Source organism: Chlamydotis macqueenii, chromosome 2 (genome assembly GCF_036417535.1).
Source record: "Chlamydotis macqueenii isolate bChlMac1 chromosome 2, bChlMac1.mat, whole genome shotgun sequence".
Classification (NCBI taxonomy): Eukaryota; Metazoa; Chordata; class Aves; order Otidiformes; family Otididae; genus Chlamydotis; species Chlamydotis macqueenii.
The window spans coordinates 68,783,124-68,804,187 of NC_141557.1; the positions used below are offsets into that span (position 1 = coordinate 68,783,124).

At 40.9% G+C, this 21,064-nt stretch overlaps 2 protein-coding genes across 6 annotated transcripts in view; both read left to right on the plus strand.

The window, feature by feature from the left end:
• Positions 1-5,867, plus strand: part of CAP2 (cyclase associated actin cytoskeleton regulatory protein 2) — a 69,291-nt gene extending 63,424 nt beyond the window's left edge. For all 5 annotated transcript variants that reach the window (XM_086740189.1, XM_086740191.1, XM_086740188.1 and 2 more), the window contains 2 exons: positions 2,583-2,723; positions 4,279-5,867. In XM_086740189.1, the coding sequence (XP_086596315.1) occupies positions 2,583-2,723; positions 4,279-4,362 (225 nt within the window). In that variant the 3' untranslated portion in view covers positions 4,363-5,867. The remainder of the gene's footprint in view (positions 1-2,582; positions 2,724-4,278) is intronic.
• Positions 5,868-11,225: 5,358 nt separating this feature from the next.
• FAM8A1 (family with sequence similarity 8 member A1) lies at positions 11,226-20,409 on the plus strand. The gene is made up of 5 exons (XM_086740197.1): positions 11,226-11,890; positions 15,381-15,501; positions 17,761-17,884; positions 18,102-18,241; positions 18,547-20,409. Exons 1-5 carry the CDS (start codon positions 11,251-11,253, stop codon positions 18,689-18,691), a joined length of 1,170 nt encoding a protein of 389 aa, XP_086596323.1. The 5' UTR covers positions 11,226-11,250; the 3' UTR covers positions 18,692-20,409.
• Positions 20,410-21,064: the final 655 nt, after the last annotated feature.

Below are 21,064 nucleotides of genomic sequence, written 5' to 3' on the forward strand. Positions count from 1 at the left end.
AAAGATAGGCAGAGAACAAGCAGGAAACAAAAAGCTCACGGTGTAGCTTCAAGAGATTTTAAAAACTCACAGGAGCACAACAAAAATTAGAGACTGATCCATCCAAATTTATCTTTATATGCACTAAATCCTCCTGATGTATTTCGCAAATGCCGATGAAAACTATAGAGCATCACTGAACAAACCTCACTTACCCCAGTCCCTTCTGGTTCCAGTGGAGCTGAAAGATTTATACACTGTAAGAACTATTTCTTCTGGCCCTCATGTTCTTGCTTTCATGGTAAACAGCTCCTAGCACTTGAAAGTTCAGCAGTTCTTATGGAACAAATTCTGGCACTTAGCTAACTGATTTCTAAGCCCAGAATATGGGTATTTCTTTTTTTCTTTTTCTCTCAATGGAAATGTTCAAATAGACTGACAAAGGACAACTAAATCACAGAAAGTGAAAGTAGGCACCAGGATTTCTAAAATCTCCTCTGCCAGCAACGTGACACATTACATGAGTAAGCAAAATAAACAAAGCTTCATCGGAGATCACTTTCCTTGTGGTTCTTCTGAAAAGAAAATAGATGTATTTTAAATCCATATATTGCCCTTTCTGTTGGGGATACTTGCCCTGTTCAAAATACAGACAGTCTGCCTGACATGTACAGCACTTCATTCATCTCATTCCAAAGAGGTCTGACTATGCATGCTCTGCTGCTCGGGTTGTGTCCAACATACACGAGCCAGTCTCAAGAAGAGACTTTAGGATGTACTATTTTAAGCAAAAAAGAAATGAATTGTTAATTAAATTATGCCAAACTGTCAGTCTTCAGGCAAGATGAGGTCTTTTGCTTAAAAGACTGTGCCTGCTGTATGGCATGTAATGGAGACAGTTCCGCTCCACGCTTCAGAAATACTGGTCACAGCCACCACAGGGAATAATAGCAAGATGGGTTTTTATATTTTGAACCTCACGCAAGTGACTGATGTTGCTACCAGCTGTGCATCATCTTCTGAACTGTAACAAGCAGTTTTATTCATGATCATGACATGTCTTCTTATGGCAGAGGCAGCTAGTTAAAGAAAAAGATCTCAGGCATTATTTGAGTGTTTTTTTAAATAACTGGATGATTTTTATGATTACCTCTAGAACGATTCATGAAAGCTGAAAAATTCATATGTAATGAACAGCAAATCCAAAGCTTGTTAATACTCAAATAAAGGGGAAATATCTTTTCTAATAATCAAAATTATTGTGATTAAGCAGGTTCCATGAATATTGCATAAGGCCGTGGAGCAGAGTGGGGTTCCACTTAAGAAGGCAGAGTCTGGCTCTATGCTATGTGCTGCTTGAATCAGGCAGCTTCCACGGGGTTTGAATATGTCAAGTACTGAGCACCTCAGTTTTCTCAGTATTTTGAAGACCTGAGCTTATAATTTGCAAATACATGATATGTTAATGAAACAAATGTCAGTAAATTAATCCTACAGATTTTGCTACAAATAGTTACTTCAGTGCCATATTCCTAGTCTCTCCTTCCTTCTAGTGTTTTGGGTTTTTTTCTTGCCAGATGTTTGCACAATGTATTAAACACACTCTCCTTTTGTTCTCTGTGGCATGAGAATCCATTAAAGAAAAAGAAAGATCAGTTTAAGGTGCATTGATCACTACATAGATCAGACTTCAGGATCAGAGTGGGATGCATGAGGGCAGACAGACTTGTTCTTTGTTTGCTGTCACATTTAAGGAACCAAAGCTGAAAATATATTCTTAACTTGAATGATGTGAGACACTTTCATTAACAAGTTCCTATCTATCATGTTGTTACTGTTTTATGGCTCAGAATAACCTCTGCCCTTTGGATGCATTGTCCAGAGTATACTGCTGTCCCTGCTAGGGAGGACAGCAGGAGAAGGAGGATTTTTTACTGACAACCAGCAAGACAGACAGTTAGCCATGAAGAAATCTTTTAATCTCTAGAACTGTAAAGAAGAGAAGATTTCCCTTTCTCCCCAAGAAAATCTTATGCTTGCTTTTAAAGTGACATAAGAAATACCTTTAGAGATTTAATTAAATTGTTCTCAGTAGGTTTTTAGAACTGTAACTTGTCTGAAGGGGTTAAAAACCCTTTCCTACTGTATGCTGTAAAACCTGGAAGAGCTTTGAAGTCTTCAGAATGTATTACAAAACGTACGTTGAGTAGTAGCACTGTACGCTGGGATCTTTCATTTGCCCTTCGCAGGTTGGACTTGACATGTTTGATTTCTTAGCCAGTTCTCACTGATGAACAACGTGAACACCACCTAAATATCAACACAAAAAGTGTCACTGAAATTAGAGAGAATCAGGGAAGGCCTTTCATCAAACTGTGTACTAAAAGCTTGCTGTGTAAGTTTGCTGTTGTGTATAGATCTTTGTTACCACCACCAAGAATTTTCACAGTGTCTAACAAATCAAATAGAACCATCATGCAGGCAGCTGACACACAGATCAGACGTTGGTCGCCAAAATTAGACCTGGCAGGCAATGAGGATTTTATTAACAGTATCTTTCTGTGCATTTTGAGATCTGATATTAAGTAGATTTTATTTTGCAGGTTATGGGGAAAGTGCCAACCATTTCTATTAACAAAACTGAAGGCTGCCACATCTACCTCAGTGAGGAATCATTAGATTGTGAGATTGTGAGCGCCAAGTCATCCGAGATGAACATCCTTATCCCCCAAGATGGCGATTATGTGAGTGAGATATTTTTAAAGTTTTCCTCCCCCTTCCCCACTAGTTTTGGTAGCTAATAGCATTTAAACTGCTAGGAAAGAAACTAACGTACCACACATACTACATCACACAAAAAAAATATCCAAAACAATTGAATTTCTATGTACTGATATTTCAGCTATCAGTGCAGGAAGAACTCCTTATTTTCTGAGGCACAAAGCAATTTCAAAGATCAGACATGATGTTATTTATTTCAATTTTTATAAACAATGGCTTCATGTCCTCTACATTTTTTTTTTTATATCTAAACATAATCTCTCAAAGAAACTCACTTCACACAAGAGCACTCAAGCCTGAAGATGATGATGCTAAAACTCAGATAAATATAATACTACTACAGGTTAAATAATACAGTATAATATACTTTTTTTTTCCCTAGAGCTGTTGATACATGGGTAGCATCTGTAGTACTTTCTAGTATTTTCCACATATGTCCTTAAAAACCACTTAAACATGTGCATTTTCCTGGCTTCTTTTCTATTCTAGTAAGATTTTCAGAATATGTCCACCAGCATTTCTAGTACATGCTTTGTCACTTCACACACTAGCAAGGGATCATGCAGGCAAAGCATGCTCCTAATAGTTTCTTAGTTTCCTCAACAGAGCAGTGTTGAAATTGCACTGAATGGCCATAGACAGAACTTAAATTTCTGATTAATCTTTTGGGCTGGAATTTGTATGGTAAAGGGGTTTAGGCTTTATAGAAGAAAATACGTAACAAGAGAATTCTAATGCTCTGCATTTCCAAAAGTGACTGCTGGATGCCCAACTTCAGATAACTAAAAAGGGAATGATTTTCAGTGGGTGCGTATTCCCCCCCTTTTTTTTTTTAAAATGTCCTTTTGATCAGTCTTGCCTCAGATCACTGTATCATCTGAAATTACTGGCTATCAAAACATCATTTTGAGGTCTGAATGAAAAAAATCCTTCTCTTCACATCTTTTTCTGTTAACTGGGAACAGAGAAAGGCCCAACGATATCTCACAACCTTTCACTGAATACGTGGAATGGAAGGAGACTTTCTTTGACAACAGCTTCGTTTTGTGTACCCCGCAAGGGATGCCGAGTCTTTTGAAGTGTATCACACTTTAAATGATAGGGTGGTTTTTTTTTTATTCTTCCATATTATAGTACTGCTTTTGTCCTTAAAATGTCTCCTCGCTAAATTTCCACATCTAAATCCTTTCTACTGTCTTCCAACCCAGACACTGATAGAATCTACAGTAATTTCTGACATGAGGCTTATTTACTTAGTTGTTCCAAATAATAGTGTGAGAGGGATTATTGCAAAGTAGTACCATACCAAGGCTATTTGAAACTGCGTAGCAATAAGGCTTTTTCCTGTGTGGCATTGCAAAATAGCTTCCTAGGGTAATGAAGAAGGCTTCTCTCTAATCCTGGCATGTCTGAGCTATCAATGCTTTCTCAGTCATGTAGCACTAATCGAATTCCGCCAGTTTTCATGAGTTATCCGCTGTTTATTTAACCATCATTGTTGCTTTTGTTTCTTACCAGAAAGAATTTCCGGTTCCTGAACAGTTCAAGACAGCATGGGATGGATCTAAGTTGGTCACTGAACCTGCAGAGATTGTGGGTTAACTTCCTAATGCCGTACAGCCCTTGCTGACCGTGACCAGACCACAGCCAGCACAAACAAAGCAGTAATGTAAAGAACTAGAAGTAGCAGTAGTTCATACTGCTGTGACAGGCCTTCAAGCATTAGCTCTGCATGCTAGAAACAGTAACACATCCGGCACGCTTTTGTTAGGCATCCCCGTATTTTTCACGTTTCCACACCATTTGCCTTCGCATACGATTTTATTTCTAAATGATGTCACATGAATGTAATGGATTAAAACCCCCACCCTCCAGTCACATGATTGGTTTGAAATGCTGTATACTTTAAGCCAAAATACTGCATGATACACTTTGTTACCATCATGCTTCAGTGAATTTCTTTTTCTGTTTCTGCTAATCAAAACCAGGATTAACACTTTAAGATTTTTATTTTTACCTATTAAGCAATTCCTGTATGATGCAGTAAAAATGTACCCTTGGAAAGTATGCAATTCCTTGTAGTTCTGTGGCAATCATAATAGGTTTTGTTTTAAAGAAGAAAAAAAAAGGACAACTTTCAGCAATACCTTTTGCTAACAGAAGATTAAAAAACCCTGATATTTTAATCAAACACTTTTCTAATTGTATATTTAGAAGATCGCTATGTTTTCTGTGAGGTAAGATTTTATTATGGTCCACGGACTTGCTGTTGCCCTCTCATTTCTTGCAGATTAATAATTCTTTCTAACCTAAAGCCTCATCTAAGCTAAAACTTCACAGAAAATAACTTGAAGGTTTTTTGATTCTTGGATTTCTTTTTTTTTTTTTTTTCTGTGAGACAATCTCTCATTCTTTAAAATTTTGCACTTATCTTGCATCCTGTTTTGAAAACTGAGGGAGGCATATATGTCAGATACCAACTGGTTTCCTTACTAATAACATTCCTTTAAAATATTGCTATTGTAGCTCCAATTCATTACAAATATCTTCCTCTATTTTCCCCACATCTGTAGGACTTACTCAATTTCAAATATGTCCACAAAGCAGAGCCATAGATTCATGTCATACTAATTCTGAGCCCAAAAAAGGGGTATTTTCCTGTTTAGCCCTTTGATTCTACTTTATAGTCCCTATTGTACACGCTTTTTTAACAAAGGTGGAGTATTGTATACATTTGTACTATTTCAGCACATAGTACAAATAAAATTTTAAAAGTTTAAAAAGTAAGCTTGTTTTTGATCACTTGTAATACTTTGTAACAGTGAAATCACAGTGAGATGCTTGCAGAGCTAGTTACAAGCTAAACTTTGTGCCTAATTTACCTTGAAAGTACATTGATTATTGAGGGTTTTTAAGTATATCTTTGATTGTAAACCCTATACAATACAACCAGTAGTGCTCATTCCGTAAGGTTTTGCTATCTGATGTTTAATCTATGTGTATAATGTCTTTGCTTTAATATATACCATTTTTTCAACAGTAAACTTCTTATGAAATAAAAAGGAAAACGTACTTGTTTAAATACAAAGTTGTTCAGAGCTTGCTCCGTTGCAGTGTTTGTCCTATATGCTTTCTCCTTCTTAAATGCTGTTTCAACAGCTTGATTGAGAAAAAGTACCTCCTCCTCCCCTTTCATTAAATATTATCACTTTTGCTGCCATAATTCACCTGACAGTGAAGAGTGGGTATTCTGCATGCTAGCAGTTAAACCTGCAGTTTCTTGCGTGTAAGTTCGGTGTCAGCCAGAGAACTGAGCTTTTCATGATTCTCACTTCTAGGTACACCTGAATCTTTCAGAGATTATGTCTAGGGAGATTATCATGACCTGGTGCAAGTTTATAAGGTTTGCCTTCTATTTTTAGGTGTTCCCATTGTTTCCATATAAGGCTTTGGATGTGTCCGTCCTGTGTTAACAAACCACAAGCGTACCACTCCATATTTCACTTGGATGTGCTTCATATCTGAAAAATGGGCATCGCATACTTCTCATGATAGAAGGATTGTTGAAGAATTGTTTAGTCCTTAAATCATAATCAAAGAATCATACAATGGATAATTTGTTCCATAAAATAATGTCATTCTGGAGCATTCTGACCTGAAATATTCTTGTTTTCATCCAGCATCAAATAGGGATCAAGTCATTATGCTGCAACAGGAAGCCACTTAATCCATTGGAGGTGTGATACAAAACAAGTATCAGCTGTTCAATCATAATCAGAAAGCAGTGAGACAGCTCTGAATCACTGCACAGGCAAATTCCTTTAGTTCCCCCTAGGGATTTAACTCCTGCCTCAAAAACAAACTGCGTGAAGGCTGGTCTGATTCTTCTTTTAAACGTTTGAAAGCAAACTACCTTGTGGCTTCCTCATAGATCTTCTCCCTAACGCTCCTGTTCCTGCAACATCCAAGACCCAAGTACATTTTTTTGACTGGTTTCTAAACAGGAACAAGTTTTACACAGTAACAGTGCATGCCTGACAGTTTGAACACACCTGAGAACTTTGTCAGAGGGCAGAGGTTTAAAACATAAGGAAGGAGGCCTTGCATGGACAGACCCAAGGTAATTGCTTCAGCTGGAGAAAAGGCTAGCAAGTCCATGTTATTACTGGACACCAGAAAAATAGGAGAGGGACTTTAAAATAGCTTTTATTTGGTACTCTTAGTCAGCCACATGACAAAAAATCTATAACCATCTTTTGTCAGTTCTGGTCCTCATAAAAAGTACTTGTCATACATTTCCAGCAGGTTGGATTGTTCCTTCCCTGCAACCGGTGTTTTACTTCAAAAAATCTAAAGGAGGGCTAAATAAATGAAATAATTCCAAGGTTCTGATTCTACCCTACAAGAATTTGTGTACAATTAAACGTTAAAAACTCATTTTCTGAAAAAGCAAGTGTATCTTGAGATAGAAATAGTCAACAAGCTGCAGAATGATGATTTGATCAATCATCCCAACCATGATCAGTTGTGTCCACCAAGTCTTCAGCAGCAAGCTTCATCTGTGTTTAATAGTTGACTCCAGCAAGGAATGAACTGCTAAATGCTGAGCATCCCTAAGATCCTATTGGTCATTCCTTTTTACTGCATGCTGCCATACAAGATAGGCCTCTTGATTTCAGCTCTACACTGCACTAAAATTGCGATTGTGCTCTAAATCAGTGCAACTGTCAAAACAGAAAGTGCAGTATAGATACTGGCAATCAGCCAGTAAAATACATGTAAAAGAGAAGGAGATTTTGGACTAAGTTGCCCAGGAAGGTTGTGGAGTCTCTCTCCTGAGAGATGTTCAAAAGCTGCATGGACCTGGTCCTGGGCAACCAGCTCTAGACTCCCGGATTGGTAGGACCAGATGACCCCCAGAGGTCCCTGTCAACCTCAACCCTTCTGCGATTCTGTGAAACTTGCTTAGTTATTTAGGATATTTGTTACTAAAAAAATTGTGCAAATGAGAAGCATTGAGGTAGTGTCTCCATGTATCCACCAGATGGCAGAAACCAGCTGAGGCTCAGGCACTCGCCAGCTCTTGCTGTTCATGAGAAATGCTGGGCTAGGGTATTGACAAAGGACATGTATTCTGTTTGTCAAAGTACTGGGGAATTCTCCTCTCCAGAAGTCACGGTAAAAACATTTAAAGATTAGTTTGATTTTGAAATTATCAGATGGGTAAAAGGAGAAAGTTTGGTTGAGATGAACAAGGAAGAAAAAAAAAACAACTGCCCTAAGATAAAAGTGGAAAACATCCTTTTTTTTTCTCCAGCTGATTTGCTATGGCATTTTTATCAACCGTGACCACTAGGATTTTGTTTTCTGTCTGTATTACGCTTGAAGTTGCATCTACTGGAAAGAAAATACCTCTCAGTGGACCATGATAGCTTTTAGAGCCAATCTCTGCTTCAAAATCCTCAGATGGATGAGACAGATCCGTTTTATTAAATTATTAAATTTATTTAATTTGGGAGACGGTTGTGCCATTTTTCTACACTGAAATAGATAATGTTTTACTTTACACTTACGTAAAGGCAGACATTTGGTTTTTGGCTCAAGTTTCATGTTCTATACCTGGCTGCTTGCCCCAACAAGGGATAAAGTTCTCACTCTTCGGTGACTCAGTCTGTATGTTTCAGTGATGTTCTTTAACCAACATTTGCATTTAATTTCACTCTGTACATGAACATACATGATACAAATGTCTAAATAGCAGGAATATATGTAGGCTGCTGAGCACAACAGTAATTAACCACTTTGGAACGACAAGAGGTTGCTGTTGATTGATGTCCAACAACTCTCATCCACGGACTCTTTTTAAAGAGCTCCTATTATTAGAACACTTCAGCATGATGCAGATGTGATCTGCATCCCCCAGGCAAAGGAAGGAACTGAACTTCTGTTTCATGCATCCAGATGAATGTTTCAGCAATTCTTTGGTTTTAAAAATTGTTAAAAACCCTGCCTTGAAAGCAAGACACTAGAATGCGCATCAAAAATGAGAAAAGATACTTGTCTGTAGCTCTGAACAACACCTAGATTTACAGCAGAGCGGTGCACTATTGCTTCCTATTGACTATAAAAGATTCCGCACTCAAGAGTGACAGATGGGGCTTTTCAGCATTACTCATACGTAAAGAGCTTAAGATGGGATTCCAGGTTCCCCTTAAACCTTGACTATTGCAATATCAGCTTTTAGGTGCTTACATCCCTCTTTTGATGCAGTTCAAAACATTTCCTCTTGCCTAAGTCTCATTTCTGGATAAGAGGATATTTAACTGCCAAGGCATTCAACCACTTACTTTCATCAGCTGGTACAACGAACTACCCAAGATTATCTCCCTTTCTGACTCTGCTTACAAAAGAAAGCAAACTAAAGTAGGGAGAAATCGGTGCTGCAGAAGACTTCAAGTATTCCCATAACGTGTGGCAATCTGACACAGCAGCAAAACGAGACCCTTTGTCATCAAAAGCCTAAGCTAAGGTGTTTCCCACCACTGGCAAGCCCTGTTGTTACAGCATCTCTATCATATGCATCCCAGGATAGAATAATCTGAATGCCTGCAGAATTTGTGGGTCTTTTTTGGGTTAATTTTTTTAAGGTAGAATAATGAGAAACTAGTAACAGAAAAGTTTTGAAATGAGGAAATATTACATTGTCTCTGTTACCTGTCACTCCCCTTCTCTCTGCTGTCAGTGATTACGTTCCACAGTGAGTACCCAGCATAATCACACAGTGGGTTCTAACTGGTTATGCCTGTGCAATGCTGCTGGAGACCCTACAACTTACATGTGACTGGCAGCATTATATAAAGCCTGTGGCACCTTGTAGTTGTACCTTGAGACCTGATCTGGTCTGCAAACCCTGCAGCCACATACCTACAGAAAAAAAAAAAAAAGCCTGACACTATTTGGTCCTGAAGGGTTTGTGGTGAAAATCCAATTAAAAAAAAAATAGACTGTACCTGATGAAGGAAGATATAAAATATTATAAAGGAAGAAGCTCTGTTATGTTAACTTTTACTGTCAGTTTTCCAAGCTAGTTTTTCTGTTAGCTTGTTTAAGAGCATGTTTTCTTCTACATGCTTGTCTCCTTCTTTCCTTCCTTTCTTTCATTCTTCATTGTCCTTCCTAATCTTACTAAAACTTGCTATTTTTCCCAAATCATTTACCCATATTGATTGCACACAGGTCTATCTTACAAAACACACGCCAGTGCAATTAGAACCGTATCTACACAATGAGTGCCGGCACTTAATATAACTGCGTCTAATTAAGATGGTATGGGTTCTTTGCTAAGCACTTTGTCAATTCACCTCAGCTTTTTTCTATATGAGAGACTCAGTCCACAGAAACTACTTCAGTTTTTAAGTGAGTTTGGGTTACGGGACAAAATAATGTATTTGTTTTAGTATAACAGAACAGGAGAAATTTCTGAGTTTTTGGTTTTTTTCCCCAGAAAAACTATTTGCTGTGTTAAAAATGGGAAACGCTCCATGTTTACAGTATATATTACCAGTTCATTCAGTATGGAGCTTTGTTAGCATCTGTGTAATACGGAACTTGTGGTCTGGTTGAGATGCTTAATAGTACGCAGGAACCTTACATATCAACAATTAACTTGGAGGACTGTGTTTAAACCTGCTGCTGGGCTCCTCGTTTGGTGTTTTTGCACAGGAAGAACATGAATGTGGTAGGGGGAAAAGATGAAAACGGGGGGAAAGAAAAGAAAGCAACGTTTAGACAAAATCCCATTGTAGAAGTAGACAAGAGCAGTTTAACGCCTTTTCTCTCTCCCAACAATTTCAACCCACTTCCGATTAGCAGAGAGAAAGTGTTCAGAAAGTCAGAAACTGTGGTCACGGGTGGCGGCACAGGACAGACAGCTGCGCCCAGCTGCCCATACAGCTGCTGCCCGGCTACCAAACCCGCAGGCCCTGCCGTCGGGCTGGCCCGGAGGGCTCACTCCCAGGGGGCCGCGGGCCCCAGGCCGGGCCAAGCTGCTCGCCGGCCGCTCCCGCTGAAGGGACGGCTACTCCCCGCCCTACCTGCCGAAGGAACCGGGGCCGGGGAACTCAGCTTAAGGGAAAAAAAACTACGTGCTTTCCACGCGTACGCTGCCGCCGGGAGTCTTCTGAGGAGCACTGACGGTGCTACGCACACCGCGCTCGGGCCGTTAGGCCTCCCCCCCCCCCCCTCCCGGGGTCAGTTGGAACCGCCTCGGGCAGACCGCGTCGCGGTGCTAGGCGACACCATCTCACGGAGGGGGGGGTAGGGGGGACAGGAAGGCTGGTTCTTTCCTAGCGCGACAGCATTAAGGGGTGTTTTGGACAGTGGTACGCTCCTCGTCAGGCTGCGTGCCCGAAGGACTCCGCGTCATTGTTTGTCCGCTTCCTCTGCTCCACCCCCGCAGTAAGTGGGAGGGGCGAGGCGTCTTCCCAGCGCATGCGCGGTGAGCAGAGGCGTTCAGTGTCAGCAAGGATGGAGGAGATGGCGGAGCCCGGCGCGGAGCCGGACGCGGGCCGGACCGGTGCTGGGGCGTCGGCGATGGCGGAGGACGACAGCGAGAGAAGCGACAGCGCCGCCGGAGGGGAGGCTGCCGCTGGGTCGTCGCCGCCGCCGCCGCCCTGCTCCCCTTCGGCGGCGGCGGCCGCGGAGGGCGAGGGCGGCGGGGCGAAGCCGCTGAGCGCGGCGGAGTACGCGCGGCGCGTCCACCAGTGGCTGTGGGACTCGTACTGCGGGTACCTGGGCTGGCAGGGCTGCCTGCCCCCCCTCCTCGCCGCCGCGCCCGCCTGCGCCGCCGCCGCCGCCCCGCCGCCCCCTTCCTCTGCCTCCTCACCGCCCGGGGTGGCCGCCGCCACCGCCTACTACAGCCCCTTCTACCTCTTCGCTCCGGTGCCGGCACACACGGCCGCCGCCGGGCCGGGGCCCCGCACCGCTGCCGCCGCCGCCGCTGCCGCCGCCGCCTCCTCCCCGGCTTGGGCGGGAGCGGCGGGCAGGTTGGCCCCGCTGCCCAGGGCGGCCTCCGGCAGCCCCGCCGGCACCGGCGGCAGCGGCGTCCACAGGGAGCCAGGGCGACCGGCAGGTGAGCGGGGGGGGCGCGGCCGGGCGGGCAGGGGTCGGCCTGGGTCGCTTGGCGTGGCGTGAAAAAGGGGGAACGGAGGCCTCGCCCCCCCTTCAGCGCCTTCGGCCTCCGCGGGCCCCTCTGCCGCCGTTCTGGGAAGCGGGGCCTCGAGGAGGAAACGAGGGGGTTTGCAAGATTGGGGGTCGCCGCGCTGCTGCGGGCCGGGGAACCGTGCCTTGTGAAAGGGGACAGGCAGCCTGAACGCCGCCGAGTTTGGAAATCCAGAGTTTAATCCATAGGCAGGTTGGAGAAGGTTTGACTTGTGTGTGTGACTTACAACTTCATTTCTTGTGAGGGGTTTTCGCAGATATGAAGGAGTTCATTTTTTCCAGTGAAAGTTATTCTTGTGATCACAGACTTGTAATGCATCTAGCTTTGTAAGTGGCGTGTTTGGATGATGAAATCTAAACTGACTTTGTCAGTTTTAGTGAGCTCTTGGTGCTCAAATAAAATCATTTTATGAAATTGAAGCAGAGAAGTGAAAACGTGCTTACGTTCAACAGGTAGCGGCAGGACCCAAATCAAACAAAAGCCTGTTAACGGTTATAAATATTGAAGACTCTGCATAGCAGTGCTTCTGTTTGTATTTGTTCAAGAGTAAGACAAACTTGCTCTGATCATGTCAGAGATAAAACCTGGAGCACAAACAGTTCTTCCCAAGTCGAGGAGCACCGCGGTGGCATTCCTCGAATGTTTGGTAGCACCTTGAGTAATGGTAGAAAACCGTGGAGCAGAACACTGCTAAAGGACTTTGGAGGAAAGCCAGGTCTCCTTTCTTTCTGCGGGGCAAAGTGCAGCATTACTGATCTGTAACATTAATTATAAGCTCCGTGGCTGGGTGTGAGGGGAGAACATTTTTAGCTGCTTTTTCTTTCTTTTGAAGGGAAGGGAGTCTAGTTTCTGAACTTACTTCTTTCCTGTGGTTTTGAGCAGGTGTTGTTTAAACAAGGTTATAACACAAAGTAGTGTTTTCTTTAATTGTGCCCTGATTCTCAGTTACCAATTGCCTATAAACAGGTATTGGCAGTCATTGATAAAGATGATATGGACAAAGGCTAGATTGAAATGATTATTGGATTTTTACCTAGCTTCAGGAGCTAATTCTGTATGTTAAAGGTAATTTAGGGCATGAGTATAATTTCTTGCTGCTGAACATGGTTATTCTGAATGCAGAATACTGTTGCAACACACTGGGCCTTCTTAAGGGAACTCGACATGATACAGTGGTATGATACAATTATAAACAAAGACTGTTGTGCTGGTGCTTTGGCTCCAGATCGCAAATGGATGTATCTGGAACAGCTAAACCAATTATGGCTCCTTCTTTTCTGCTGCAGATTATTGCCCACACGGCAGGCTTGGCGGGGCGGGTCATCTGTCTGTCGCTACGTCACTGCAGTTTACAGCTCGATGTGCTTACGTAAGCTGAAATAAGTGACAGCTTGTGTTAATGTTGCAGATTGTAAACTAGGATGTCAAAAAGTGGAATTGGTGACTGTGTCTTCCAGTTCAGTCTGCCTGCAGCTGTGTGTCAGGGCACCGGTATTGCCAGCAGTTTGGGCAGCAGCAGGCTTTTTATGGACGGTCATCGTGATTTGAGACACTTCCTCCCCTTACCCCTCCCTGCCTTTCTGCGGGAGATTACTGCTCTTCTGCTGGGAACAGCAGGGCAAAACGTGTGCTCAAGCCTCACCTGCTCTGCCTGGCTTGGCTGGTGCAAACCCATCGTCATTGCTAGTTTAATGTCAGATCCTAGGCTTTGAGCTGAGCTGGATGCGTGTTGCGTTTGGCTGTCCCTGCCATACCAATAGTAACCCCTGGCCAAGTAGTGGATTTTTGATGGGAGGAACATCTGAAATCACTGTAGTGGAAATCTGTCAGAGTCTGAAGGTTGCCAAGGTTTCTTAATATCATGGAGTTTAACATTATTTGGATACTTGTTTTCTTAGCCCCATTTAGCTTCTTCCCTCTTCAGTCGTTGAGTCTAATATATTTAAAATGGAACTGTGCCACTAGCTCCAGCGAACGTGTTCGTTTTAACAGAGCAAATGAACACTTACCTGGTGCTGTATGCTCAAGCTGGGACTGGGGAAACTGGCTATGTTCCCTTCTGCCTTAATTGAAGAATCTTTAATTGGAATTTACTTAACAACTGGGACATGCTTTGACAATGAGAATTGAATCAATTTTAGTATTATTTATGTAACAGTCATGCTGCTTGATAGTATTGATGCAGAGTTATCAGTGAAACAGGTAAGAAATACAGATATATAAACTGAGGTACGTTAAATAAGAACTTGCTCTTACCTAATCACTGCTTGATTATGCTTACACCATTTAAAAAGCACCCAAGTGCTGTGGACTTTCAGCTTCGTTGCATAGCTTGTGAGGCCCAGACTGATGTTATCTGTCTTGACAGTGGAACTGTGGAGGTTTACTCTAAGTGAAATTCGGTGATATTTTTTGAGATCGGAGGGAGGAATGATTCTCTTTCCTGTGTCCTTTTCTCCATTCCCTGTGTGTGAGGGTTTGCATTCTCAGAAACACTTGACAAACACAGTCACTAATTTCCACGAGTTACATCTAGTAGTACTTGGGTATTTCTAAATGAGGTTTTGATGCACGTCCTTGCTGGTTTCAAATGAGTAGTCCTGTTGTTTGGGAAATGCAGAGGGGTGGATGGGTTCAGATGAAGTTATTTTGCAACACTATTCCTTGGAAACTTTCTCAGATACTCTTTAATATTTTCTTTGCTTTAGTCATCTGAGGTAGTGTTAGCAACAAAAGCTTGTAACTGTGGCTGCTTATTTTGCCTTCATTTGCATGTGGCCAGTTAAATAGGAGGAACGTGTTACTTTTTCTGGCTTGCGGTAGGGCAGCATGCTGTGTTTTATTGTAATAAGGCGTCTGTAGGAATATTTATGCCAGGTATGACTAGTATTTTCATCCGCTCCCGTTTCTTCATCTGACTTGAGACGAAATAGGCTGTGTTTTACTTTTAGAGAGCTGGTACTTGGTACATTGGGAAGCTTTGCTGCTGAGCAGTAGAAAAGTTGTGGTAGATCGAAGATCTGATTTCCCTTTTATCTGAACTCTCAGATTTACTGAAATCTATTGTAAGCTGTTGTAAGTGAAAGAACACAAAAATTGTGTACATCTTCAATGTACTTTGGTTCTTTAGCTGGGTGGGCTTTTGCCTATAATGCTAGTTATGAGGGGACTCAGAGTTCTGAAGGAGATTTGATTTAAGAAGGTTCTTATAACCCAGTTTAAATAATTCAGGTCATTTTTTATTCATACACTTTTAGAAGTTTTCTTGAAGATGATGTGAGCTGAGATCAAGGTCTTGATAATGTTCTTGCAGTGAGGTTAATGCGAAACGTTTAGATGGTGTTATGAACTTTATGTTAGTGCAGTAAAATCTGGGTAACGTTAACTATTTCTGTTACAGGTCAGGAGTTCGTTATCCCTTCGCTGGCACACAGGTTCATAGCAGAGATGGTGGATTTTTTTATTCTGTTCTTTATAAAGGCAACCATTGTTTTAAGTATTATGCACCTCAGTGGAATAAAGTAAGTTGAACAATTTAATGCTTTTGTTATACACAGCTTTCAGCTCTTCATGCTCTTTGAGGTGTCATAATGTATCTGTGGTATGCTTATGCATGTGGTGGCACTTAATAACTGTCAAAAGTTGAGCAAGAAGCACCACTAGGTTAACCTCCTTTTAAATACTTCCTGATTTTGGGTCAGCTGATGGAAACAAAGAATGTGTACAGGTGTCTTCGTAGGCTGACAAACTCTTTACTAAGGATAGATTATACTTGCACTATTATTTTGGAGGAGAAAAACTTTTAAAAAGTCCTTTAAGAATTTCAAAGAAAAAACATTGACAGATACATTTGTTTTTTAAACAACCTTTTAAAATGTACTAGATCTGGCTGAGATGGAGTTAATTTTCTTCGTAGCATCTCCTATGGTGCTGTGTTTTAGATTTGTGACCAAAACAATGCTAACCCACAACAAAAAATTATTTCGGATCATGCATGTCAGATATGTATGTACTCGTAAAATACAGCCTGATTGCTAGGAATGCCACCATGCTGCAGTCTTTACTGGGCATAAATTGGGTTTCTTAAAAGCTGATTACGCATTCTGTGTATCAGCTATACGCTAGACTGAAAGATTCTTCGTTTCACGTTTTATGCTCAGATATAATCATTTACCTCAGACTGTTTCTTTTTAATCTGCTTCTTTAACTGTAGATATCTGATTCTGTAGCTCGCTTAGTACCTCTGCGGTGGATTGCTGTACTCAAATATTTCGCTCTGATTAGGAGATGAGAGTTTGGTGTAGTCAGTAACTCCATTACTCTACAAACACATCTCGGAATCCAAGTTGTCTCCTAAATAACCTTCCAAATGTTGATTGGCTGTAAACTGATACTCTGTCTTTCGGACACCTTAAATTGCTGCTTGAAAGGTGTGTGGAAGAGGGTCAAATCCAAAACAATAAATATGTCAGCGTAAATGATCACTGGTATTTGTTCAGATAAGCATGCCGTTAAAATGCCAAACTTGGTTCTGTTTCCTAGGCAAAATCTTCAGCTCTAACTTGACAGCTTGTATCTTTTTTCTTTTTTTTTTGTAGTAGGCGGATAACGATACAAAATGAAGGACAGAAAAGATGAGGAACAACTATATGTATATTGCTGCTGTAAAGTAGTGAAGGTGACAGAGAGGGACTCTTTCTCAATTAATTTACAGCTTATTCAATAATACTACTTTTGCAAGAGCCAATAAGTTGCTTATAAGTAATTTCAAAGAAGCATTCTGGGTTTGGTTTTTTTTTTTTTGCTTGAGATGTGCTGTGCTTGAGTTTAAACTGAGATGTCATGAAAAACATTCTTACTCGCAGGCTTAAGACAGAGACTTCAGGCCCAGGTTCTACTGAAGGGAAATGGCAGGTTGTTGCACACTGTTTTCTTAATTTGCTATCTTTTCCAATCCTTAAGTCTGAATAGAGAGGAGGGCAAGCAGTACAAATATAGGTGGACTGTTTTGAAGAGGGACTGCACGTTTCTATGTGAGTAGTAATTCTCACTTAGATGTGAGTGAAAAGTCCTTGCCTAAATACACATTGCAAGTATGTCCATTCCAGGTATCAGATAAGAATGTTAAATCTGTAGAGTTTATCTTGTGAAAATATGCAATTGACTCAAAATGGATGCTTTGCATAGCTTTATTACGGTAAAAATCTGAAGGTTTCAATTGCTTTAAGTTCAAAACTTCTTGTGTGCCCGGGTGCCTGCGTCTGGAAGAGTATGGTGAGCGGTAAAGACTACTGAGCGTGAGGAACCCCGATCATGCAAGGGAGGATAGGTCTCCCTTGCTTAGGGAGACTTGGAACTTTCCCCTTGCATTTATAAAGAAAAGTCCTCTTTCTTTTTTCTCGATAATTCCTGTAAGGAAGAGACTTGGATGCCTTCCATTTTTACGGAGTTAGATGATCAGATGCAGAATCTCTTGTTTATCTCCCAAGAAGTGTGAGAATTTTCAGAACAATTCTGCAGCTCACTGCCCAGGGACACCATTGTGCAAAAGTGGTAATAAAGAATGATCTTTTCTTAATGAAAAAGACAAAACAAACTAGGTCGCAACTCGGAAGGAAACCTAGCGTTCTGAATTTTCATGGCTTGTTTAGTATCAGAGAAGCCAAGGAGCTTTTGTTCTTTTACTAGTACCAGAACTGAAGGAGTGAATTTTAGTATTAAAGGGGTAACATTGGCTTTGGGAGAAAGATGGTTTTAAAGTTCAGTCTTGTTTTGTACAGGGACATCTCTAAATTTGCCATGCATTACATAATAGAAGAAATAGATGAAGATACGTCGATGGAAGATTTGCAGAAGATGATGATAGTAGCTCTCATCTACAGGTTACTAGTCTGCTTCTATGAGGTAAGTACTCATAAACGCCAACATCTATAATTGTCAGTTGTTGAATAAATGTTTTTTAAAATTCTGTCACCATTGGCCTATAAAGTAAATCCTCTTTATAGTATTTTGGATTATGTTGAAGCTTATGACATTCACGTAGTTTTGAGGAAAACCAAGTTTGCTAGCCCAGTCAATAACACGGCATTGCGTGGAATTGAAATAATTTTTTCTTTTACAGATAATCTGCATTTGGGGAGCAGGTGGAGCAACTCCAGGGAAATTCTTGCTGGGCCTGCGAGTTGTGACATGTGATACATCTGTACTTATCGCGCCCAGCCGCGTGTTAGTCATTCCATCTTCCAACGTCAGTATGACAACGTAAGTGCTCTTAGCTCAGTCACGTTGCTTTCAGGTTAAGAGTGTGGAAAGCATGTGATTTGGAAGGAAATACACATTTCTTTACTACTGGCCTTTGCAATAATTAGATTGCAAGAGCTGTTTAGAGTCTGTGATCTAAGAATAAAATAGCAATTATTCAATCATTAATATTTTTCAGGTTAGGTGGTAAAATAAGCTCTTCTCGAGATTTATTTCTGTGCTGTGCAAAACTGAGGCGCAAAACGAGCTACTAATCCAAGCAGAGAAGTGAAAATAAGGCACTGAATGTTCTGTTCTCATTTCAGGTCCACAATACGAGCTTTGATCAAGAATTTTTCTATTGCTTCATTTTTTCCTGCGTTCATTACACTGCTGTTTTTCCAGCATAACAGAACAGCCTATGATATTGTAGCAGGAACTATTGTGGTAAGAAGAAATGGAGTCAGATGATACCAAAAGATGGTATTTCCAGACTGGTTTTGAACGTCCCCTCCCACCCCCAGTGAACAAAGACCTACCCCAAAACTGAAATAGAGATGTCTATCAGAATCTTTTGCCCAAATTTAAATGGGAACTGATTCAGAAGCTAAAGAAAATGTTTTCCTCTGGTATGATGCCAGTGGCTACCTTCAAAGTATTGGAGTTTTCACAAATGCCAAAGAGATGTCTGGGAGAAACAATCGATTTTAAATCTGGAAGTATTAAGCGCTGATTGATGATAAAGTAAGAGGCTGTATTAACTGCGGGAAGGAGCTGTTCTGTTTGTCAGTCTGTGGAAAGCAGATACCTAGAAATACTCCACCAAGAAATGTCACTCCTACAGTTTTGGATGTTGGTGGGTAACTAGAAAACCAAATTGTTTTCCAAGCAGCTGCCCAAGTCATACGATAAACTCTGAGGGGAAGAGAACTGCAGTATTAAGACGGCGAGGCAAATCATGTTAATTGAGTGCTGTGTGTGTGGCAAGAGAGATGAGCAGTGGTTACCACGTCCCTTATTGCTTCACAGATCGTATTCCCTCACCTCTTTCAGTATTTTATCAGAACATTGATGTGAAGTTTTTTGCCTGATTGTCTCAAGCATTGTCACGTATTTCTCATGTCAGAGCTAACACAGGTGAAATAAGAGCTGCTTTTTCTCTGGGAAGGATGTTACACTGCAGTGTTAGGGCAACTGGCATGTGTAAATAATTTTTTTGAGCTATGAAGAGTACAGACCATGCTAGTGAAAGGAAACTTTTTTGCTTCTGTTCGGAGTGAAAGCACTTGTCTATTTCTTGCGTATAATACCAACCAAAACAATTGAATGTGTTTCAGGAGCATGCAGAAGACATTAACTGAAATGTGTTATGGGTGTAAATCTACGGAAGTACAAATACTGGTTATTTTCACTTTATAATTCTGGCTAATTGTTTGTATGTTCAGAATAACTTACTTAAATACTGAATAAAGAAGGCTAATACTTTGCATGGTTACATAGCTTTGATAATTCGTTTATTCTCATGTTATTAGCATCCTGGGAAAGGAATATAAGCAGCAATGTTAATGTTTTATTAAAATTTGAGTAAGAGTTTGGAATTATTCTAGAGCCCAGATTTTGTGTGGTTTTCCCTTAGCTGTAACTCGCGACTCAGTGGCTGAAGTTCTTACCAGTTTTGGACAATGGTTTAGTTGACAATAGAAATGCTGTATCATCTCTTGCCTTCTCATGAAAAAACTTAATTGGAATGCATTAATATTCTGCAATATTTTAGTTTGACAAGTGGTGGTGTTCTGTTTATAAATACAGTGCTCTGCGTATGTGTTCAGATCTTCATTTACGATGTTTTCAGGACAAGATTCACTGCTTAATAGTGGGAGAATGATGCTTTCCCATCAGTTAACTCTCCAGAATGAAGTCACTACCTTTTTAGATAACAACTTCTGGATATTGCTGAAGTAAAAAAAAAAAAAAAAGTCTTGGCTAGAAACCTGATTTTAAAGTCTTTGCATACTGAGCAAATGTATCTGTATGAAAATACCTCATCATTTTGAGGGTCACTATTGTTTTACATTAATAATTTATTACCAAAAAACCTGTCATCTTAAATGTATCACTAGGATTACAGCAATGTTACTGGCATGCATCACTGAAATAAAAATGTCTGAGCAATAAATGGCAATAAACAAGCCTGAATAAAGCACTGTTTTGAGGTTGGTAAACCACCTGAAGTGAAGATGTTTTAGCTGAACCAGAACTTCAGAGATGCCACGTACCTGTTCTTTCAAAGAATGGCACTGTTGACTTAAGGATTAAAAGTTCAGGCATGGGAATCAGTCTGGACCTAGTTAACACTGCCAGAACTAATAAGTAAAACCCCTTCTAGAGGGAGTTTTGACAACTTCTTTTGTTCTATTTACTGTGCCAGTAATCCAGAAACTAGCATTTAAGATGGGGGGAGGGGGAGTGCAACCCAGTTACCTAAAACTTTATTGCTACCAGTTCAGATATGAGGGAAGGTAAGGTATCTCTTACCCTGGAGAAAAACACCACCACTTCCACAGCAGACAAAGAATTACAGTTCAAGAACACAGAGCTTGTCCATGGAAATATGTATACATTATGCTGTTATAAATGCTAGCTGCAAGGTGCAGTGAAGATGCAGCTTTTTTTTCTGTTTGTAGGATGAGTAAGGAGGAGAAAAAAAAAAACTATAGAAAAAAGTGAAATTTGTGGCCTTTTTCAGATTTAGACATCTGGAAATACATAATTGCATATAATTCCTCCACAGCTGCACTGGCAGGAGGTAGCTGCCTAAGAGCAGTTTATGTGTGTGGTTTTAAA

Excerpts from the sequence above, each read along its gene's own strand:
- FAM8A1 (XM_086740197.1), top strand. The coding sequence starts at position 11,251 with ATGCGCGGTGAGCAGAGGCGTTCAGTGTCAGCAAGGATGGAGGAGATG. Across the intron at positions 11,891-15,380 it reads GGAGCCAGGGCGACCGGCAG|GTCAGGAGTTCGTTATCCCT; the intron begins GTGAGCGGGGGG and ends TTTCTGTTACAG. Across the intron at positions 18,242-18,546 it reads TCCAACGTCAGTATGACAAC|GTCCACAATACGAGCTTTGA; the intron begins GTAAGTGCTCTT and ends TTCTCATTTCAG.